Source organism: Pantherophis guttatus, chromosome 2, assembly GCF_059756535.1.
Source record: "Pantherophis guttatus breed Tessera chromosome 2, ASM5975653v1, whole genome shotgun sequence".
NCBI lineage: Eukaryota > Metazoa > Chordata > Lepidosauria > Squamata > Colubridae > Pantherophis > Pantherophis guttatus.
In genome coordinates this window covers 58261152-58286486 of record NC_142064.1, presented here as the reverse complement: position 1 = coordinate 58286486, position 25335 = coordinate 58261152, and the positions used below count along the sequence as shown (strand labels likewise).

The 25335-nt window shown below is 37.3% G+C and overlaps 1 protein-coding gene across 2 annotated transcripts in view; it reads right to left on the bottom strand.

Annotated features, from left to right (window-relative positions):
* Window positions 1-221: 221 nt before the first annotated feature.
* The window catches only part of CDC42SE2 (CDC42 small effector 2), a 63801-nt gene continuing 38687 nt past the window's right edge, over window positions 222-25335 (bottom strand). For both annotated transcript variants that reach the window (XM_034410015.3, XM_034410016.3), the window contains exons 3-5: window positions 7368-7469; window positions 5247-5361; window positions 222-2620 (exon numbers count right to left, since the gene is read on the bottom strand). In XM_034410015.3, coding sequence (XP_034265906.1) covers window positions 5263-5361; window positions 7368-7469 — 201 coding nt within the window. In that variant the 3' untranslated portion in view covers window positions 222-2620; window positions 5247-5262. The remainder of the gene's footprint in view (window positions 2621-5246; window positions 5362-7367; window positions 7470-25335) is intronic.

Below are 25335 nucleotides of genomic sequence, written 5' to 3'. Positions count from 1 at the left end.
AAGAAACTGACTGCAGTTTATTGAACTTCCTTCCTTTTAAGGGTCATATAAAATTTGTACCGTGTGCAGATATGTGAAAAGAGAACAGCTATATCGCAATACCTTTCTTTCACCTTTACCATACCATCAGTTCAGAAAAATCTGAAACAACGACATTGTTTTTCAGATCTCTTTGTCCCAGCAAATAGGTACTGATTATGGTAAAGAAATAGGAAAACCAATAACTGAAAGAAAACATTTATTGAATCAAAGGTCAATATTTTCCTTTTAATATCTACAAGACAACATTGAACTTACATTATTTAAGAATGAACATAATGTACAAAAATGTATGTTTGTTATAAAAATATGTCTCTCTTTTCTGGCGACTGAGCTGAAGATGATGACTATTTTTTGATCAAAAATTCTTCCCAGAATTCTTTTCTATCAGTTCAGAATAAAGTGAAATTTAATCTGAAACCCCAGGACAGTCTTCCCCAACCTGATGCTCTCTTTTGAACTACAGTTCCCTTGACTAGTAGCTAATGTTTATGATTTCAGGGATAATGTGCAGTCCAATATATTTAGACAGCTATCATATGGAAAGATATCATAGAGTACTTTGAAGAGCACTTTTGAAAATGTATGCATTTGACATCCTGATCTTGGCAACTACTAAGCTGCCTGTGTATTTGGCCCCAACAGTAAAAGGCATCTCCCTGGACTCCCTGAAATGAAAATTTCCCCAACAAAATTATATTTTCATCTGTATTATTTGGCTGCCTCTACCAGGAATGTCTTCTGGACACAGCCCATAAATATGGATTTTTGTGCAGCAGCAGTCTTCATATATTTGTTCAACTACTGCTTTGACTAAGAGATATTTACATAGATTACTTCCTCAGTGGGTATGGGCTCAAAAGTGGTTGTAGATAAAGATATTCTTCTATTTCCAATGAACAATTGTTAATAATTTCAAAACTCTTAGGGAATTCATTTATTTTTTAAAAAGCTGTAAGTATGATATTCCCTCATTCTCTAGTCTCCCCTTACAAATTATAAATGGCAGTGGAGAAAGTAGCAATAAGCATTAACTACAAAGCAATGCTACTATATAATCTTTTGTTTTGGGGACAACTGCTTAAAGTTCTTGCATCGTCTTGTTTCCCCAAATATGCAGCAAATACTTGTAACATTAAGAATTTCTCCAATTAGGCTCAGTTACTCTATTTGCCAGTTAAGATATTAAAAAATGATGCGGAGGATTCTAAATGTGTCTTAAAATTATGTTGTTAATACTCAATCAACTGTTTTAATTTAATATGACAAAGGAGGCATGAGTATGGGGAAGACAAAAATAGACCACTTAACAAAATATAAAATAACATAAAAAAACAGTGCAATATTAAAACACAGTTTTCACACTTTGTGAAAGAAACATGCTTTGGAACCTGAGCAAAAGGCTTCTTCACCAATATAGCAAAAAGCCACCCTGTATGTTGTTTTCACTGATATCCATTCCTGCTAGGTTACTATGTTGGTCTTAGCAACTTACATGGGCCCCTAAATATTTAGTATGTGGAAACTGCCAACTATTTAGAGAGTTCAACTAAATTCCAGCTATAATATTGCAGGCAGTTCATCATGCTGCTACTGGTAATGCTGGAAAAGCCTAAAATTAAGCACTGTAAAAGAAAAAAGAAAAAGCAGCCAACATAACAATGCCTCTTAACTAGACAAAAGCGCCACCACAATATTTACTTTGTACGTTACCACACTGGTTTACAATCTTGAGGTCAGCTCTTCCAAAATAAATATATTGAACATTTACACCAAAATGTCTTCTGAATGCAGACTCTCTCTTTATTATTTCAAGATGAATTGGATTAAAAATCTAAGACGTATTTCCAAAGCAGCTAAGAGTTACAAGTCCATTTTTTCCTAGAGAGATTGGCATAGTCTGGTACCACTGCATTTTTTCCACCAACTTTAGCATCATCCATCTCCAAGAACAAGCATTAAAAATAAAAATAATGTTTTTGGCATCCAACAGGCCACCATACCAAGCAAATTCACATAGCATGCGGTCATACACTCATATACTCCTGATTTCTGACTGTGTGAAATGTTTGTTGTGCTTGCAGGTCCCAGACCTTTAAAAAAAATAGATCTATATCAACAATGACAGACACAAGATATTAACAGAAACTTGCTTGCTTCTAATTACAAAGAAAGAAGTAATAAACAACAACAATGAAAGGATGAGAATGGTATAATCAAGGGTTTGCAGAGGAAGTACAAAACGAGGGTCAACCCAACACCAAACCTGTCTGTTTAGAATTTAGATTGCTCAAAATATTGTTTCAAAATACTGAGAGTAAAAGTTTTAGAAGCTCAAAAAACAGGTCAACCAGTACAATGTCCACAGATGTTTTGGTAGTGAAATGAAAGCTTGCCACTTTAAAGGCACAACCAGTCTGATAAATGTCAGCCTCACAGCAGAACAGGAATGTCTGAATGGCATAATAATCATGAAGGGTGGATGATGGGCCATCAACTTCTCTTATCATGAGCACAGGAAGCAGTCACCAAGGCATAAAGGAGAGGGACACAGGAACAAAGTATAGAAATTTGCAGGTACCTGTGAAAAATAGAGCAAAGAATGAATAAAACAATTTTAAGTAGGGCAGAACTATAGTAGTTGTTTGGTCACTAAGTCATGCCCAACCCTTCATGACCCCATTGTCCACAACACACCAGGCCTCCCCGTTCTCCACTGTCTCCTGGAGTTTACCCAAACTTATGTTCATTGCACCAATGACACTATTTAACAGTCCTCAAGTTCATCAAGGATAGCTTGGGTTTTCCCCTCGTCGTACCATTTGTGACCTATCCCACATTGCAACGATATTATACAATTTCTATTTCCCCACTCTAAGTAGATAACTCAGCAATATATATTGAGAATAGGTTGGGCAGATGGTTTGCTAATATGGTTATGATGGCATCCATAAAGAGCATCAGTGGCCAAGTACTAGCAGCAGACAGAGCTAGAGTCCAATATCACTTTGGTTTTCTATGTTACAGGCACAGTTCAAAAATATTGCTGGATATTATATTTATATGTGCAGAAAATGGTAGTCCCTTTCTCCAAACAGGGATGTGCATACAGAAGCCAGAGGAAGACAAGGTAAGGACCTGATTCTTCTGTGTATCCGTGATGAAACAGTCCTTTTCTCTATTCACAGAGAAGAAATGCAACAGATTGTATCTGAGAAAGGGAGTTGGAGAGACCTGCATCTTGGCTTGATTAAACTAGATAGGAGTAATCCAGGGATGGGCAACTGTGGTCCTTTTACAACCTGTGGACTTCAACTCCCAGAATTCCTAAGACAGCTTGGCTGTCTCAGGAATTCTGGAAGTTGAAGTCCACAGGTTGTAAAAGGGCCACAGTTGCCCACCCCTGGAATAATCTATAGGCTGAACATCTTCCATCCCCAATATAAAGGAAAAAGTGTTTAGCATATTGTCATGGTACATGATCATGTGACTCTATTATCTGAAAGTATAAATACCTTTGTGTTCTCTTTATGCTATAATGTAAGGGACAGCAGTGGACAGTACAGATAGTCCTTGATTTATAATCACAATTGAGCCCAACATTTCTATTCTTGAGACATTTGTTAAGTGAATTTTGCCCCCTTTCTTGCCACAGTTGTTAGGTGAATCAATGCAGTTGTTAAGTTAGTAGCACTGTTGTTAAATGAATCTGGCTTCCCCATTGACTTTGCTTGTCAGAAGGTTGCAAAAGGGGATCACATGACCCCGTGACACTGCAACCGTCATAAATATGTGTCAGTCGCCAAGCGTCTTGAATTTTGATCCATGTGATCATGGGGCTGCTGCAATGGTCGCAAATGTGAAAAATGGTCATAAGTCACTTTTTTCAGTGATGTTGTAACTCTGAACGGTCACTAAATGAACTGTTGTAAATCAAGGACTACCTGTATTGAGTGGTTAGGGACTGCAACTTCATCTCCTGATTTGCTGGAGACTGCAGAAATTCATCTGGTGATAATATGTCATTACTGGAAACAGCAGCAGTGAATTTTTGAGTCTTCTTTGCAGCATTTGGAGGGAGGGGGAAAGATAAGGTAGAATGGGAAGAGGAGCAAGAAGCTTCTAGGAAGCAACAGTTCCTATCCGCAGCCTTAAGCACTTCACTGCAAGCCACCACCAAAACAAGTAATTGAAAGTTTGCTATTATGATGTAGAAAGCGATCGAGGTCTGCAACATGATGTTTTACTACAGTGCCCTCCTCCAACTTCCTCCATTGTTAATTCTGATTTTGGTATGAGACAAATATTGAAGAAGATATAATTAATTAATGAAATAATAATTAAGAGGCTCAAATAGCTAAGGCCGGTTTTGATAAATGTATGTGTGAAATCAGTATGAAATACACCAAAATGTACATTGCATATAGCAGTGATGGCTAACCTTTTTGCCATCGCGTGCCAAAAGCGTGGGGGAGCGTGGGGCTGTGTGTCGCGTGCGTGCATGCCCACACCCATAATTCAATGTGTTCCATGCATGCGTGTGCGACCCCCCCGCGTGACCCCCGCTTTTGGCACATGATGGCACAGTGGGCCCGGTAGGCCTGTTTTTTGCCTTCCCCAGGCTCCAGAGGCTTTCTTGGTGCCCGGAGAGGACGAAAACAGCCTTCCCCACCCCCACAGAGGCCCTCCGGAGGCCAAAAAGGGCCTCTGGAGGGTGGCAAAGGCCGTTTTCACCCTCCCCAGGCTCCTAGTAAGCCTCTGGAACCTGGGGAGACAAAAAAACAGGCCTTCCGGTCCCACCGGAAGTCAGCAAATGGGCCGTTTCCAGTCTCTGGAAGGCCTCCGGGGTGGGGGGGAAGGTGGTTTTCAACCTCCCCAGGCTCCTAAAAAGCCTCTGGAGCCTGGGGAGAGCAAAAACGGGCCTTTCCCACTACCACCCCCGGAGGTCTTCCGGAGGCCAGAAACAGCCTGTTTCCTGACTTCCGGTGGGCCCAGAAGGCCTGAAAATCAGCTGGCCAACATGCACATGTGCACTGCAGCTGAACTAGGGCAACACTCAAGTGCTCACCAATATGTATGATAGGTTCGCCATCACGGGCATATAGTTTTGAGGTAGCAATTATGAATGACTTTGCTGTCCCATACATTTGTGTCTCTGGAAGTCAGAAGAGAAAGATGTTAAAATGTGGAAAGTGTGTAATACTTACTGGAAAGATGCCCCAGTTATCCTGCCTTTGTATCCACGAGCTGCATTTGAACATTTGCATTCATGCCTCCTCCATAGCCTCCTTTGGACTGCATTTGGTTTTGAATTGAGCTCACCTAAAGAAACAAAACCATGATGGTTTTGTTTGTTATAGAAAGTATGGTCAACTATAATGTGATATTTCTTGAATTCTTTCTTTCTTTTTTTGAATTCTATATTGGAGGTGGTGACCCTTTGAGTGCTGTATGCAACGAAATTTCATTTCAATGTATGCCGATTAGTATACATTCAAAGTGACAATAACATTATTATTCTATTTCATTCTATTCTATTCATTCTATTCTATTCTATTTAATCAGTAGAAAATTTGTACAAAGTCAACCATATTACTCATTAATATATACAGCCAAACATATAAGAAAAGGATATTACAGAATTCTGTGCTTTTCTTTTTCATGCAATATTCAACTTAAGTTTTTTGCTGTCCCAAAATTTAATTAGCTCCAAAGGAATCTCTTACTATTTCAATTTCTCTTCAATTTCACCCAACAGATGCATGTACATTATTTTATGACCGAAGCTCATTTGCATGCTATTTGTATGCTGTTGTATTCAGAGAGTCAAGGGACAGACTGGTGGCTAAGCATGCAAGATCATGTGGGTTTTCCTTGTTTCCTTTCTTAAATGTCTATATGTCAGGCACATGTTAACATTGAGGGAGAGCTTAACAACTCAACAAGCAACATAAATTTTCTTATAGCTTCAATGGGCTAGAATACTGCACAAAAACCTATTTATAGCCACATTGGACATATTTATTTATTTATTTTTATTTTATAATTTTTTATATGCCACCCAGTCTCACCCAGAGGTGACATATGGAGTTCTAAGCCAGGAAGCTGCATGACTTTAGAAGATGGCACCAGAAAGATGGCTAGATGTGCTTTTTCATAACATTTGAATTCAAATATGTAAGTGCTGTAATCAAGAAGTGATGATTTTGTGTGTGTGTGTGTGTGTGTGTGTGTATGTATATACACACACACATATACACACACACACACTTATTGGCTGTGACCTATCACCAACACAAACAGCTTATTCCCTGATAATGAAACCGGAGACTACACGTGTGAACAAAAACAACAGATATAGCACTGTAAAACACTTTCTCTGTTACATTAGACAGATAGCATTCTACAGATTTTATGTATTTCTTGAATCCTAGAATGTTTAGTGCATTGTCCAAACACTAAACTATGATTAATGTATTGATATTTTGCTTAAATATGCTGGGCTCCCAACTACATGCTTTTTACTTTACTTTAAACGTCCCAAATGACATTAATCATACTTTTAAAAAATATGGCTAACAAAAAAAATGAAACATTTTTAGGCAAGCAAGCAGGTAACTTTTCAAATTCTTCCTTGTGGCAATATTACATGAAAGAAGGTAAGCAAAAGAACTCACTTGCTGTAGCTTGTTTTCAACATGCTTATAATGCCATTAAAAATGATGATTGAAATTTACCTTTTAAAGACTTTGCTGTATGTGAAGGCTACTCTATATAGTACCATACCCTAATTTTGACATACGTATTTATTATCAGATGTTTTTACAACGATTTTAATGCACCACACACAAATGCAGAATTCCTTGGGGTAAGCTGCACTGATCTCAATGATGTCTACAGAGTAAACAAAAGGAAAAAACTGAAATGCAATTACATCATGGATATATTTTTAGTTGCCTCTGGAGAAGCATTTCTTGATTAGAAACATATTATCCCTTAGTAAATGGATTCCTATGATGTGCTGAAAATTCCTCTCTCCTTTTCTTTACTAATAATTCCTGTCCCATTTTCAAATTATTTCATTTTTTTTCCTTTTAGATATAGTTATAAATCTAAAAGGTATAATATATCCTTTTCCATCATGAAGCCATCTTCCTGTAGGAATTTAATACTGATGATTTCCAGAAAGTATAACCAAAGCTATCTGGAAATTACGGAGATTGAAATCCAACGTATCTGCACGGCAGCAGGACAGAAATATTATTTCAAAATATAATGTTCAAGAATAAGGTCTCTAACCTTGCTGGATTCCTGGCAAATGCACTTACCGAATTCATTCCACTAAAGAGATCTCCTGAACCAACATGAGCAGTATGAACGAAGTTTGTTGGCTCACCAATCATACTCCGATCGATCCGCCGCCGCCTTTTCTGAAAAGGAAGCAAAACACAACTCATTGTGTGCAACTCAGAAGGAAACAACATTTAAACATATGTATGGATGTTTCCATTAGAGGCTTTGGATTTGTTATATGTAATTTTTATTAAAAGAACATTTTACATAAGATTGAAAAAACTACAGAAACACAAAAAGTTTAAGAAAAGACCAATATTAAAAAATAAAAGAAAAAGTGAAAGACAACAAAAGGAAAGGAAAAAGAAAGACATCTACAGAAGCAACCTCTGATTGTCTTTTGCAGCAGTTATAAACATTTCCACCCTCCCAAGTTATATATCATGGTTTTTTTCTTCCCATAAACAACCTTTTTAAATTAATGAATCCCAAAAGCATAAATTCATTTTAATCCATTTTCGGCAAAAAGTCCATAAATGGTTTCCAGTCTTCTATATCTTAATTGTTGTTCCTACTTTAATCAAATATGCCATTGCACCATTTTGCAAGCTCTAATATTTTAATGATCCATTCTTCTATTATGGGTATTCTGTGTACTTCTAGCTTTCTGAGTATCATAGCCTCATTGCAGTTGCCATATATAAAAACAATCATCCATGACTCTTTTCTAATTGACTATCCGTAAGTTTTAGTAAAAAAAAAAAATCAAGTTTCAAGGCTTTGGGTTTTTTTGCAACACCACTATATTCTTTGTTTCCCTACTGATGTAATTCTTAAGCAGCCAAGCTATTTATTTTTTTTCAGTTTGGTTCTCATATATAGGAAGGGAATCCAGTTGGGAATGTCAGCTAGGGAGTTTTCAAAAGTATGTGCTATTTCATTTTTCTAAGATAAAGCTGATACTAACCCCACAAGATCAACTTCCTTGAACAGAAATCAGCTTTCTGATTTAAAAGATAGAAGAGAACTAGACTTTTTTTTTAAAAAATTAAGCTTCTCTTCTTCATAGTTTTGGTCCCCCAAGAAGTAATTGGTCCCCTAAGAATTCTTCCTAATATCTAATAAAAGTTTTTCCCTGACCTACAAGCAGAAATTGCAGTCTTAAATAACAGAGTGATTTTTTTAAAGTGATTACTAAAAGGACTTTTCATGTTATTCCATTACTCTGAAAAGGTTCTTTGACCCCATCAGCACTATCCCTATAAGCATTTTCTCCATCACATATTTTAAGGAATCAGCATCCTCCTACATATGGTATGCGAGGAGATGGTAAAACCACCTAGAGTTTTGGGTGGAAGTTTACTCATCTCATCAGCAGGATTTCTGCTGTCCAAACACTGCCCTAGTTGAGTCACTGCAAATCAAAGCCACAGCTGAGAATACATCATGGTCTATAGCCCATAAAAGCAAGATCTGTTTAGAATGATCTCAAGCCCACAACAGACATGCCCATGCTATAGACTCCCCACTTTTTCTGAATAACAAGCACACCAGGACAGTTGAACTTTTTTCACAAATAATAAGCATCTTAAAAAATATGCCAAATCTGCAGAAGAAAATGCTAGCACAAAATCCTAAACAAATGTATGTACATTCCATTGATTCCAATGGAATGCAATTCTTACATGCTTAAAGGTACCTAGCCAATACTGTGAACCATTTTGAACTTTATAATAAAATGTTATCAAGAAATTGCTGAATGATCAACTCCGGTTCCTACCAACCAAGCATGTACCATATTTTTCTGAGTATAATACACACCTTCCCCCCCCCAAAAGAGACTGAAAATTTGGGTGCATCTTGTACTCCGAATGTAGCTTTTTCGAAGCTTTTTTTCAGCCCTAACGAGATGCTAATGAGGCACTAGCGAGTGATCTTTCCAACTTTGCCTGCTCCCTCGACTCTCTGCTGTGCCTTAACTAGGCGCTAGCGAGTGAAGCGATCTCCATGCTTTGCTCCAACTCTCAGCTGTTCTTTAGAAGCTTTTTTTTCAGCCCTAACTAGCGCTAGCCGAGTGAAGCGATCTCCCCCCGTTTTTTGCCTGCTTTTCTCATTGCTGCTTCCTCTCAGCTGTGCCTTAGAAGCTGTTTTTTTATCCCCAAGCAGGGGATAAAAAACCAGCAAACTAATGTGCTGAAGCTGACCAGACTAAGGACGCTAGCCAGATGAATACCTGGTAGGCAGATTCCCCCCCCCATTTTCCTCCCAAAAAAACTAAGCTGTGTCTTATACTCCAGTGCGTCTTATACTCTGAAAAATACGGTATATATTAGACCATTAACCCAATGTACTGAATTCAAAACAGGGACATGGTGGCTCAGTGGCTAAGACGCTGAGCTTGTCGAACGAAAGGTTGGTAGTTCAGCAGTTTGATCCCTAGTGCTGCATAACGGAGTGAGCTCCCGTTACTTGTCCCAGCTTCTGCCAATCTAGCAGTTCGAAAGCACGTAAAAAATGCAAGTAGAAAAATCGAGACCACCTTTGGTGGAAAGGTAACTGTGTTCCACGCGCCTTTGGCGTTTAGTCATGCAGGCCACATGACCACGGAGACGTCTTCGGACAGCGCTGGCTCTTCAGCTTTGAAACGGAGATGAGTACCGCCCCTTAGAGTCAGGAACGACTAGCACATATGTGTGTGGGGAACCTTTCCCTTACTGAGTTCAATTGAAAAAGACAAACATAATAAACTTACTGGTGAGATTTTTCAGGCATCTTTGCTTGCTTCAAATATGTGTCTTATCAAATTCATAATATCAGATGGTTGAAAATAAATACAAAGGCTATATTGTGCAAAATGATCATGTATTTTGTATGAACTCCTGATTGGGGTTTATAAATGATAATTATGGCTTAGAACCATGTGTGTTCTAGACTTGGTTGCAACCGCAACTGAGCCCCAATTTTCTGTTGCTAAATAAGACAGTTGTTAAGTGAGTTTTGCCACATTTTACAACCTTTCTTGCCAATTCGTTAGTGAATCACTGCAGGTGTTAAGTTAATAACACAGACTTTGTTTGTGAGAAGGTTACAAGATCTGAATTTTAATTGCACAACCATCGAGATGCTGCAATGATAATGTGAAAAATGATCGTAAGTCAGTTTTTCAGTGCTATTGTAATTTAGCACTGGACCAATAATCAAGAAGTAAACAATACCCTAATCAAGAAAATACCAACTCAGGTTCAAACAACCTAACAATAAACAACAAGCAGATCAAGGAATCACCAAGACCACACCCACCAACACTGACAGGGGAAACCACTAATATATAAAATGAGAGCAAACTCCATACCTTTCTAGTACTGATGATGTTATTTTGTTTGGTAGTGAAACATCTAAAGAAAACAACCAAGCTAGAAAGCACCAAGGACCCCACAGTTCAACCTCGAGCTACAAATATTCTCTTCCATCAATATATTCAGAAGTATATAAAATGCTGATCAGGGGAAGCCAGATGTATACAAAACTTGCTCCTTGTCTCTCAGAGTCAGCTTTCTGCACTGAATATTAAAATTTTAAAGTATTTTCAACTTTTGTTTGTTGGAAAATAAATGGAAAAATCTATTCAATGGGGGGGTGCAGTGGTATTTTCTGTGAAAGTCATCTTGCCTGATTTTGAGATTTCTTCCTTCCTTTCTCAGACATACTAGTAATAGCCAATGCCAGCAGTCTTCTAATCCTCAGAGAAGACAGGAGAAGGCTGGGAGAATAGAGAGTTAGATTCTCCCAGCAGTTTTATCTATTGTACTTCATTGGATCTGGCAATTACGACTAATATCATCTTCTAGTAAAAAAAATGAAAGATATGCTATTTTTTTAATATTTCTGGTGCAAAATTTTAATGTGTTTAAAACATAAATAGCCTGAACAAGTTTACTACAAACTAGGCTAAATTTCCAGTTTCTTGCTTTGGCAATGTTGGTTCATAATTTTAGTCACAGTACATCTGATAGGGAACAGTTGAAAAAGGTTGCCATATTCAATAACCATTTTGAACAAACCGGAAACTTATTTAGGAAGCTGCTGGTGACAACTTTGGAAAATTGCTTTTGGTTCACCTGGAGCAATTTTGTAGAGCCACCAACCAGGTTTGGTTTCCTTTTAACTCTTGTCCTCTGAGGCAGGAGTGAAATGCTACCAGTTTGCACCGGTTCAGGCGAACCTGTAGCAGTGGCGAACCTGTAGCAGTGGCGGCGGATGGTTCAGTGAACTGGTAGCGGTGGCAGGGTGAGGCGCCACCCACCCACCCGGACATCGTTTTTGACCCTCTGTGCATGCGCAGAAGGATTTGTGCATGTGCAGAGGGTCCCAAAATCTCACGTGACACGTGCGCGCAGTTCCGAACTGGTAGGGAAGGTAAGTAGATTTCACTCCTGCTCTGAGGGTACATGGAGGATTAATTAGGTGAATTATATGGGATAAAAAATGGAAAATAACTAAGTCTTCCACTTTGATTTTTTAAAAAATTCTCCATGTTTACAATTCCCCTAAACAGTAAAATAAATTGAACCTTTGAAACTGGATGCTCTAGTTTCTATGACAACAGAAAAATTAGCAGAAGTTTCAACACTGCTAAGTACAAAACTTTACACCCACACAGAGCACTGCCAGAATGTATACAGGCCGCTCATTCGGTTTGATCTTTTCCAAGTATTTGTATCCTCTTCTGCTCCCACACGTTTTTCCCTTCTTTTCCATGTCACATAAACATTTTTCAATCAATTAAAAATTATTTGTGTTCTTATTTTATCATTTCTCTAAAATCTATGTACATACTCCTAATTAAGGTTAGATTATTTTTATTAGCAATACAGATAGTCCTTGATTTAGAACAATTCATTTATGATGTTCAAAATTACAACTGCACTGAAAAAAGTGACTTATGACCATTTTTCACACTTATGACCTTTGTAGCAGCCCTATGATCATGTGATCAAAATTCAGATGCTTGGCAACTGACTTATACTTATGACCATTGCTGTGTCCCAAGGTCATTGTGCAACCTTTCTGACAAGCAAAGTCAATGGGAAAGCCCAGATTCACTTAAGAACAGGGTTACTAACTTATCAACTGCAGTGTTTCACTTAACAACTATGGCAAGAAAAGTTGTAAACTGGGGCAAAACTCACTTCACAAGTGTCTCACTTAACAACAGAAATGTTGGGCTCAGTTGTGGTCATAAATTGAGGATTACCTGTATAGATGTTTTCACATGACCTTATCCCTACTTTTCCCAGCTTAGATCTGTGAATCCATTCTCTATTTTACAATTAAACCTTCAACTTTCTTCAGTGACCTTTCGTAGTATTCTATCACTACTTATCCGGTATAAAAGCAGGATACAGCATTAACTCCATCCACAAGAATTGCTTACCAATGCCACACCCTCACTGGAATATTCAAGTAGGAAACACATTTGGACGGAATGTGTTGCACAGAAATCCTCTTTTCTGCCCTAGGTTTATGATATATCTCAAGGAGACTTTCCCTTTTATTGTACTGAAACACTCAGTGATAGTAAATATAGGAAGAATATTCATTACAAATCTATTTTGAGTTATATTGACCTTGGTAAGTGATGCTGAACCGGACCTCAGAAATGGATATCGTTTATCTAAACCACACAATTTCTTTCTTTTTAGCTAGCTCAGCAGACCATCATTTTAGCAATCTTTTAAAGTAAATAATGCAATCTGTAAACTATGTTTCTAATGTACCATTACATTATATATATGATATATATGTTATTTTACTCATCACATAATACTAACAATTTCAAGCCAAAATATTGTAGAGTTTTTGATTACTATAAAATCAGTGGTGGTTTACAGATATTTTGGACTGTAATTCATGTAAACTGTGACAACTAACCATGTTGGTTGGTGTTCCTGGAAACGTAATTTAAATCTGAAGGTCACTACCCATGCTATAGCAAACCTTCCCACCCAAATTGATGTTTGTAAAAGAGGAGTCCCCGACCCCTGGGCTGTGGCCCATTACGGGGCCTTGAGCCATTCGGAACCAGGTTGCAAAACAAGTGTGCGAGTGTGCACTCATATCCCCAGAGCAGCGGCTTAGCCTGTGTGCATGTGCTCCATTTACGCAGCAGGTGTGGGTGCCCGCTGCTCACACAAATGGAACTGCGCGCACACAGAACTATCCCCTTTCCCTCCCTCCACTGGTCCACAAAGCCGGAAAGCTTGGGGAATTCTGTTGTAAAAGATACAGACTGGGAGCTGCTTAGGATGGAATTATAGTCATTTCTCGGCCCATCTAGGCTGCTTGTTACAAAATCCTTAAGTGATTGCATGGTGTTATTCTTCAAAACGATGTAAAAAATAATAGAATTGAGGGAACCCAATGCTTAAGGATTGACACTGCAACTCAAGTTATTTGAGAGCAGTCTCGGACCAAATGAGAAATGCTCTAATGTTAGAAAAAACAGTCTTAAGTGTCTAAATGATTAGCAATGTTACCTTTAGGTAAAATATGGTAATTTGTAAGCAATTTTGGCTGTTGTTCAATGGCAGCTGTCTCTAAACATGATATAGGTACAGGAGAGATAGCAAACCCTGTTTTTCACTTGCTGTCTTTCTTGGAAGTAACACAGGAAATATTTGGAGAGGTCAACTAACATGATGAAATGTTACAACTCCATGACAGGATATGTGTCAGTACTTACAATGTGAAGCCCTTCCTATTCAGCTAAATAAATGTCACTTCCAATTGTGAAGGGGAAAAAGAAGCAAAGAGCTGGCCTTGTATTCACAGGAAATTTATGGCTAAAATTTAATCTAACCCAGAAACTGCCTCTCCATGCTTCTTCTCCATGTATGCAATAAGCTTTTAAAGAGAATCACTTAGCTAACGGTAAAAGTCACTTTTAGATGCACAAATAGAGCTGTGGAACGTTAATTCTTGCCCACCTTGTATTATCCACAAACAATCTTGCTGAGACACATTATTTATGATCTACACAATTCAAGCAGATATAGCATATCAGCGATTTCTATCAGTGTTCACATTGAGGATTTGAAAGCATAATGTGGCTACATTCACAAAATGCATACTATACTGGATATATCCCAAGGTAACCTGGGATAGTATCAGCCAATATTTGATCAGTTTGCCTTCAAATGTTTAGAGATGCATTAGAGTATCAGATTCAGAAAGCCTCATTTAAGGCCCTTTGCTTTGAACCTCTTTAAATAACTGATCAGTCTAATCTTCTCACTTGATAACATAAGAGTAGTATTGCACAGTAGTCACGTTTAACAGGTAAAACACCATGTAACATTTATTAGAGAATACCCAGATGCCCAATAGGCTCAGATAATGCCTATGAAACTCGGGTGTTCTCTACAATCATCAAAATATATTATTTTCAGACAGGCACTCATAATCCTATCAATTTTGATTGCAAATTTTGATTTCACAAGTTACTAAGTCCAGAATAAGAAACTCTCTAGAGTTGTTTCATTTGACAAAAGCACTGGGAGAAAAAAAACCCCACTTCATTGTGCTGAAGGTTGAAAATTAGCTTTCTGTACGTGATGCTAGTTATACTAGAACTAATTACAAGTTGCTATAAGAAATATATACAGGTAGTCCTTGTTTAATGATTGTCTTGGACAGTGACCATTTGCAATTATGATGGTGATAAAAAAAAAAGTAAGCTTGTGATCAATGGTCATATTTATGACCTTTACATCTTTCTCTCAGTCACATATTCACCATTATAATCAGTAAGTATACACTGCTCTGTGCCTTTCAGATTCCCACCCTCTCGCCCTCCCCCACCACCAGTGGAGATATTACTTAAACAGGCTCTCTTCTTGAACTGCTTTTCACTGCAGTTCAAAGCCTAAAAAGTGCTAAAAATGTCTGTTGAATGAACAACAGACGAGTGAAGCTGGGCAAACCAAGATCTTCAGGTGGTCAGCTATCACAGCCAGACTCTTGAACCCATTAGCAGTAGGACTGGTCACTGAAATTTGGCAATGAATTTTTTTTGTATTTAAAACATTTATTCTTAAGTAACAATGTTTTGAAAAGGTGGAGTTAAGTTGTAGTATAGTTAAAGGTGTTTTTGTTTCTTATATGTTAGTATTTTGCTTTTAAAGGTAAAGGTAAAGGTTCCCCTCGCACATATGTGCTAGTTGTTCCCGACTCCAGAAGGTGGTGCTCATGTCCGTTTCAAAGCCGAAGAGCCAGCGATGTCCGAAGATTGGACTACGTGACATGTAGTCATGTGGCCAGCATTACTAAACGCCAAAGGCGCACGGAACACTGTTACCTTCCCACCAACGATGGTTCCTATTTTTCTACTTGCATTTTTTACATTCTTTCTAACTGCTAGGTTGGCAGAAGCTGGGACAAGTAATGGGAACTCACCTCATTATGTGGCACTAGGGATTTGAACTACTGAACTGCCGACCTTTCAATCGACAAGCTCAGCGTCTTAGCCACTAAGTCCCTACTTTTACATAAGGCTTTTTCATTTACTTAGATGTCAACCAATAAAGGTAGACCTCATGTAATTTCTACTTATTTAGCGACTGTTCAAAGTTGTGATGGTGCCGAATGAGGAGTACTTATGATGGGTCCTTGTAGCTGCAGTTTGTGATCTTCACTGCTGGCTTTGACAAGCAAAGTCATGGGGGAAGACAGCAGCAGATCACAAATATTGATCATGAACTGTGGGCTGTGGCTATGGGATTTGCCAGCAACAACAATGGGGATGACAGAACTGCAAGTTTGCGACTGTGTTGCTTTGCGCTAGTCCTAATTACATTGATACTAGACTACCTGCATCTGATACTACCTGTATCAGTGGTGGGTTTCAACCGGTGTTATAATTGGTTCACTCCGCGCAAGCGCATTGCATTTCAGAACACCTGAGGTGCAGCAATCCGCTCTGCCGCGCCTATCAGTTGGGCTAAAAATGAATGAATATAGGTAGGTATAGTGCAGGGGCGGGCAGGCGGGCCCAGCTGATGGTCAGAGCGAACCGGTTCGCTCTCAGCTCACCATCGCCGCTACCGGCTTGCCCAAACCGGAGCGAACCGGTATAAACCCACCACTGACCTATATACATATGCTTCATTAAGGAACTGTTTCCATAACAATTATGCATAGAAAGTGGTAATTTTGAGCTTCAGCATATTTTAAGATCCTTTCTGAATATTTCTTTCAGTTGCCTATTTTTATATAAGAAAAAAAACCAAAGAAATTTAAAATGGTTTCAAATGAAACTTGAATAGAAATGCATTTAATTTTCAACAGTTCTCTAAGACTTTTGAAATTAAGATTATTTCTTCTATATAAAGAAAAAAAGAAAAAGTCATGTGACTTCTGAGGCAAGGATCATAAATGTGTGCCAAGCAGCCATCTTATTATTGCAATTAAGTATATTTGACTATCAAATAACATGGACGTTTACTTGCCATTTATGAGTAAATACTGTTTTGCTTCATAAATGTCATCCTTGAACTAATAAAGTTCTGGCACAGCCTAGTACACTAATTCTCTATTTGACTGTTGTTCATCTTCACATATATGTTCCTCATGTGTACAAGGAGCCAAACAGAAATCCATTAATTGCATAGTTTAACCTTCTCCCATTTTTGAGCAGATATAAATTATACAGTACAAAAAATAAGCATGTTGGCTACTACATTGGCAGATGTTTTAGATTACGGTTTTTAGATAGTACAAATACTATATTTAGCTGCAAACCAAAATTTTCAATGTTAGAGCAGCCAGATACGACAGACTCGTTAGGAATTATAAAACACAAAGCTTTATGTAATTATTTAAAATAAGATTGTGTATGTGATTTAAATTACATATGACAGTTTTCCTAATCTTAATTTCAGTCAGATTGTAGATGTAAACTGTTAAAAATTATAGACAGGATAAAGGGAAGCTAGGAGCATCAGACCTGGAGTGCAACAGTCCAGATTATCATGAGATAGAAGCAAAGACATACAAGGTACTCACCCTCTTTGCAATGATCTTGTGGTAATCCAGATTTTTGCAGCCATAGAGTAAATTATGACAGAGGTAGCACTGTCTCTTTCATTTTTATCAGCCTGACTTTTCCATGGATAGTTCTCTGAATTTCAGATTCTGTTTGTAAGAGTTTCCACATACTGTATAATAGACTACAGGTCTTCTCTCCTTATGCTCTATTTGTCCAGGCAAGAAACCTTAACAGAGCCCTCACTGTTGTTAAACATTTAGTTTCTTTAAACTCATGTTCTAATACAAGATAACTAATATCTAAGGAGTCATGAATCTGAAATGCTTTTCCTATAAGGGTCAGCAAATTATAGGAACTGGAAACAATAGTTAATCTATTTTTTAGCCCTTAAATCTTCAGATGCAATTGCTTTTAGGATTTTCAGCTAGAAAAATGAATTTCAGCCTAGTGGAAAAAAATTAAATTTGGGACAAAAATGGCCTGAAATGTGTCTATTGCTTCAAACTTGATTAATAACACTTGCTGAAAACACTTTTCCCTCTCAGCTGATAGAAAATTTACCATACAAACTGTTGTGGTCTAGTTAGCATGTTTCTCACAAAACTTTGAATTCCTAAGATTCCTAGCACAATATTGCAAGAAATGTGAAAAGAGTTAATAAAATCTTACAAGTAAAGTTCTCTTGAGTGTGGCCTTCTAACATCAAAGGACTAATTTCAGCAACAGCATCACTTAATACTTTGCTATGCTACTCTGCCAAACTGATATATAATTCAATTATAAACAGAACTTTATTCTTTATTCTTACTTTATTCAGATTAAGTTCCCCAACAATTCAATTCAAGCCGAGCACAAAAAGGTGAACTAATACAATATATTAATAATTCCTGATATACAGTGAATATTTAATATTTATTCTGTTCCATAATTGGTGTCAACAGATGAATACAACTCAAGAACTGCAGCATATTTAGGCCATTTTCAAACATTTCTTTGCTCTAGAGCAGGGGTGGGCAAATGTGGCTCTTTTACAACCTGTGGACTTCAACCACGAGCCCTGGTGGCGCAGCAGACTAAAGCACTGTTATTAACATCAGCTGCCTACAATTACTGCAAGTTCAAATCTCACCAGGCTCAAGGTTGACTCAGCCTTCCATCCTTTCTAAGGTAGGTAAAATGAGGACCCGGATTGTGGGGGCAATAAACTGACTTTGTATAAATATACAAAAGTATGAAGGCTATTGCTTAACGCATTGTAAGCCGCCCTGAGTCTCTGGAGAAGGGCAGCATATAAATCAAATAAATAAATAAATAAATAAATAAATAAATAAATAAATAAATAAATAAATAAATAAATAAATAAATAAATAAATAAATAAATAAACTCCCAGAATTCCTGAGCCAGCTTGGCTGTCTCAGGAATTCTGGGAGTTGAAGTCCACAGGTTGTAAAAGAGCCACATTTGCCCACCCCTACTTTAGAGGGAATTTCAATTATCAGCTTGACAGACAAGGAATTCAATTGGTTTAATTCATCAACTAGAAAAGGAGTGCAACAGAGTATGATTTGCTCAAAGTGATTAGATAGATGGTATAGACATATACTTTTAACAGGACAGCAGCAGGGGTGGGCTGCTGGGGGTTCGCAGGGATTCGGTAGAACCTCTAGCTAAGATTCTATGCAGTTCAGAGAACCCCCAAATCCCACTCCAGAGGCCCTCCCGGAGGCTTGAGAAAAGACTCTGGAGCATGGGGATGGCAAAAACGCCCCCCTCCCCACCGTGATGAAGGAGCCTGACTAGGACATGCCTACCATGGCCACACCAACCCAGCAACCGGGCAGAGAACCCCTTGCTAAAATTTTTGAAGTCCACCCCTGGACAGCAGAGAGATAAAGAAGAAGCTGTTATCTGTCTAAAAATCCACCCCATCCACCTACACTGACTATGGAACATCTCTGTAATGTGAAACAAAAAGGACAGTCCAGTTTCCTATAACACCTACACAATAACTGCATCTGCTCAGAGATATTACTTTTGGTCCCTGTGCTAATGATATTAGTTTGTTTGGATTTTCATTTTGAACATCAAAGGAAAAAAATCACCTAGATGATGAACTGCATAGATTATACCAGAATAGGGAAGTTTTTGACCTCTTTAGTCATTTGAAGAAAGCTGAGATATGACAGGGATTAATAAGAAAATATGTCAAGTCAAGTACCAAATAATGGGAAATGCGCACACATTTCTACAGTGATTCCTCTGGAGAGTGAGTTAAGCCGAGAGTTAATTGGCTCAACTTCTACAAATCAACAAAAGCCCTATGACTTTTATAAGGAGGCAATACCAATAGGTTGCCTTAGTTTCTAGCCCACAATGTGTTCTTTGCTGTTGTATTTATTAAAAACTCTTTCATGATGCCATGAACTAGATACTATACTCAGTGGATTCTTATCAACACAAAGGAAAATAATAATGATAATAAAAGAATGATAAAAAAGAATATAAACATTGTTACTAAAAATGCTTATCAAGAACAATAATAAATTTACTACATAGGAAGAAATGGCATTTTCCACAAACTCTTCCAGAAGCTTTTTTAATAAAACACCAGGAGAAAGTTGGTTTTTTTTCTAACCCACTACAATTATGCTTTTTATAGAATATAAAAGAAGCAAAATTATGACATTTGTAGGCTTTTCTATGCTGGGTAGCATTTGTCCTCTTCCTATTATCCAGGTTTCTTCTCTTTCCCAGGATTTCTCAAAGATAATGAAAAGATATTTGTCAAGACTATCATCATGGTCTCTCAGTACCTTAAAATGAAACTGGAGTGGCTATTGGAAACTTACTCAACTCATTCAAAATAAATTGGGATTTCTTAACCATGTTTCTATCAATCTCAAGTTTCAATTTGGCCTCTCTTTTATGCTTTTCACAATTGCATGATGAAAGGTATAGACTCAAGAGTAATTCTGTCTTTTGTTCCCTTTCAGAATTTGAAATCTTCACTTAGCAGATAATCATACTATTTTCCTTACAAATTTTTACATACTTGAAGAATACTGCACCTTAAAATGTTGTCTTTATTGTCCTTGCATTCTTCATGAAACTCTGTTCATTTTGATGTTTAATCTTTATTATAATCTCAACAACTCCAGACTATTCTATTGTATTCTTCCATAGTGATTTTTTCTCTTTCTTACTTCCTTTATTTTCAGATCTTCACTAAACTTTGTGTAAACACATTGGCTTCTCCTGCTGTCTTTTCTTTTCTTTTTTTTTCTTATTGTAATTATTTGCAATTATGATATTATTATCTTTTTTCAAGAACTCACCTATTTTGAACTTCTTTTCCTATTACCATCTCCTTGCACGGACTATAGTTGTTTTCAGTTTATTCTATTTACGTTTTTCAAACTCCAATATAAGTGTACAATGACAGTTTTTAAAAAAGGTAAAGGTTTCTCCTATCCAGTTGTATCTGATTTTAGGGGGCAGTGCTCATCTTTATTTCTTAGCGGAGGGAGCCAGTGTTGTCTGAAGACCCTTTCCGTGATCCTGTAGACAGCCTGACTATATGCCAAGACACGAAGAATGCAATTACCTTCCCACCAAAGTGGTACTTATTTATCTACTCACTAGGAAATAGAAATGGCTGAAATATTGAGAGAAATTTAATTAACATTTCTTGATTTTGGGGTGGAAATGACAGTTTTAATTTCTCCTAAAATCAAGAAATAATAATTACATGGTCAAGTTCTCTCAATATTTCAGTTACTTCTATTTTCTTTCCCTATTACAGCTAGTCCTAACAATCACTCTTTGATCAATTGTTTAAAGTTATTAAAGTGCTGAATAAGTGTACTTATAACAACAGTCCTTGAAGTTCCAGCCATGCAGCACAGATTGTCCTTATAACCAAAGGGAGTCTGCCCATTATGGTTGTAAATTGTAACATTCATAATCACAGTTAAAAAGAATATACAAAGTTCTAATTCCCTGATTATAACTTTCCCTGATCTGAAGAAGATTGTTTAAATAATCAACCCACATCCTTCTTTTACTGTGTAATTTGAGTGTGCATATTTACAAGGGACCTCGTGAAATGAGCCAGGGCAGGCTCAAATGTTTAAATATAATGACAATAAAACAAACAAAAAATCCAAGATGTCTGCAAATTAAAAAAAAAAGATGTTTGCAAGTTTGTATGCATTGCTTTCAGATTTTTTTTACTAGGTATTGGGAGTGAATTGATGCTAAAAAAGATTAGCATTACCAATGGAAACTTTTCTCCAATGCTCTCATTGAGGCCTTAGAGAAAAAAGATTATTCAATGTTGTCTCATTTAAAAAAAAACTGCAACAATCAATTTTTTTTACTCCTGGGAATATTGAGATATCATATTAAAAACTTGTAAACTTTAGAGGAAAACACTAAGATCATAGAATTGTCCTTTTTATTTATGTGAATTGGAAATATATTTCATTTGAGGATGCTACATAATATATGTATTTATCAGGATGCGCATTATTCTGATATCATTATCAGGCTACAAGAATAATCACAGGGTCAGGATCATTATATTATTTTTTAAAAAATAAAACTAACATCTAATGTAAAGTATCTTTATCTAAAGATTACTTAGAATAGAGAATAAAACATTGTACAAATTGCAGAGAAAGATGTGTCTTTACCAGCCTTATTAAATATATATATATATCATTTAATTAAGGTAAATTTTCCAAAATGCTATATTTAATGTTAGGAAGAAAAAAACAGTCTTAGTTCATTCTCTCTAATCTAATATGTATTGAATGCATTAAATGTTATATAAGTGCCAAATACTGCAAACAAACAGAATTTTTAATGAATACTTCCAAAATTTATTTTTTAAATCTTAAAATCTCATGTGTCTGTGAGGCATGGAAAGAGACCGTCTAAAATATAGCTCTACGAAGTTCTTGCTATTCCAAAATTACCGCTGGTTACTTATTATCATGCTCTATCATAACATCTTGGGTTACTAGTCTTTGCCTCATTGGTCAGGCTTTATGTTCCAACTTGTTTTTGATAGATCTCGATAAGTCTGCATGAATTACATAGAACTTTGGAAAACCTTTTGGCTTTTGCTAGCCTAATGGTGTAAAACTAAACTTTTTGCTAAGTTCTTATTGGTGTTTGTTATTACAATTTAGTATTATGGTTTGTCTCACAGTTAGATGTTTAGACTGGATTTGGCATTTTTATTGTTTTAAAAACATTGCTAATATTTTGAAGAACTTGTACAAAAACATGTCTTCATGACCAAATGCTTTAAATTACAAATTTACATATTTGTAAATTTGTAATTTTACAAATTACAAATTTACCATTTGTTAAAAATTCTTTACAAATACTTTAAATAATTGAACATCTAAACTACAAAAATGGAACTTTGAAGATTAACACAAGCGAAGACACTTGTTTTTCTTAACACTTAACACTTGTTTTGTACTTTCAAAATGAAAAAGTGAATGTGGAACTCCAATGGATTATTTAATGTTGCAAAAGTTTATGTTGTGCATGTCTATGAGATTCTCAACTATAATATGGAGCAACACAGTTCTAAGAAGACTGCACTTTTTTTTTTGTATATAGATCAGTCCTAACATTTTGAAACCTTCACTTGACTTTTAAGAGGGTATTTACTCCCTATTCAGGCATCCAAAATATGAAACCCTCCCAAAGTTTGCTTATTAAAGTGAGCATCTGGTCACATTTTCAGTTTAAAGAGTGGAGGAGTAGCCTGTCCATAATTAATAAAAATTATTCACATTTTTAGAATTACGTTAGCATTCCTAAACTTATTTTCTTTGCCAATCACAGCAGTGCATCTAAACTTTAATTTCTACAAATATTTGAGAAATTATTAAATTAATGCAAAGCTATTTTTCATAGACATTTACTGTGCAATTATTTATCTTCTAGATCAGTTATCCTACCAGATCTCATTTCACCTTCGCCAGATCCATCTCACCTTCAGGAGCAGAAAGGATATATGCTGTTCAAACTTTCAGTGAACCTATTTAATATATCCTCTGATAATCTGTTTTCATCTGACATAGGCCAAATATTTCAACCCAGCTCAGGTTATCTTTAGATCAGACAGGTTATATAGGTTGGGAAATGGTTTTGCAGAGATTGCCATTAACTATTTCCTGCTTCTGTCTGACACCATGCGAGTGCCTTTTTATGGAAATAGATGAATGTTTACTGCTTCATATATTTTTGTTTTCATTCTATCATATTTCAACAACAACAACAAAAATATTGCTAACTTTTACTACCCATGGAATCGTCAAGTGTCAAACTTGACTGAACAGATAACATCATCACCATCACCAACTTTTACTAATACAAATATCTACTGATATTTTCAAACTAAAAATTATGATTACTTCTTGGTAATGGTGGGTTTAATTAAGTATATATTTCAACTTTGGTCACAAGTTCAAGCAGACACAGGATTTAGTTCTTCTCTATTTAACTTGAAAGTTAGTCATTTATTTTGTGGAGATTTTCATATTGGAGCATCTGTTTTACTCTACTGGTTTTTTTTTTTTTTTTTTTTTTTTTTTTTTTTTAATTTGATTTATATGCCGCCCTTCTCCGGAGACTCAGGGCGGCTTACAGTGCGTTAAGCAATAGCCTTCATACTTTTGTATATTTATACAAAGTCAGCTTATTGCCCCCACAAACTGGGTCCTCATTTAACCTACCTTAGAAAGGATGGAAGGCTGAGTCAACCTTGAGCCTTGGAGAGATTCGAACCAGCAGTAAATTGCAGGCAGCTGTGTTAATAACAGGGTGCTTTAAACCACTGTAGTACCAAGGCTCTTACAAGGTTACAAAACCTTGTAGTACCAAGGTTAATCTTACAAAAATGTGTTTGTAACTGGGTGACAGGCATTATTTTGACATTTTCACTCATGAACATGAGAAAAGCTTAATTTAAAAATAACTTCAAAATTCTTTGGGGGGTTCCTCATAATACTCTGACCTTAAAAGTAGTTTTACAGTTTATGTGTAACTTAAAACTTGAGTCTGATTACCTCAGACTTTTTTGCCTGTTTATTTAACTTAAGTGCTTCTCATCTTTGCTCCTGATAGTCCAATCCTTTCAATCACACTATAAAGATTATTTCAAGGATTATTATCAGGAGACAATAATCTCTTGATTATTTAATCTGAGCCTTCCAGAATGAATAACAGAATACAGAATTGGAGAGGACCTTGGAGATCTTCTAAGGTCGACCCCGAGGCCCCTCATATGTGGGGTGCTGCAAGGGTCGGTCCTCTCGCCTCTCCTGTTCAACATTTATGTGAAGCCGCTGGGCGAGATCATCCATGGTTTCGGGGTGGAGTACCATCAGTACGCTGACGACACCCAGCTGTACATCTCCACCCCGGATCACCCCAACGATGCCCTTGAAGTGATGTCCCGGTGCCTGGAGGCCGTACGGATCTGGATGGGGAGGAACAGGCTCAGGCTCAACCCATCCAAGACTGAGTGGCTGTGGTTTCCGACGTCCCGATATAGTCAGTTGACGCCATCGCTGACTATTGGGGGCGAATCATTGGCCCCCACAGAGAGGGCTCGCAACTTGGGCGTCCTCCTGGATTCACGGCTGTCTTTAGAAGAGCACTTGACGGCCGTGACCGGGAGGATTTTTCATCAGGTTCGCCTGATTCGCCAGTTGCGTCCCTTTCTGGATCGGGACTCATTACGCACGGTCACTCATGCCCTTGTCACCTCCCGCCTGGACTATTGCAACGCTCTCTACATGGGGCTCCCCTTGAGGAGCACTCGGAGGATCCAACTGGCGCAGAGTGCGGCTGCGCGGGTGGTAATGGGAGCGACATGGCGTTCCCATGAAACACCCCTCCTGCGCGAGCTGCACTGGCTCCCGGTGGTCTT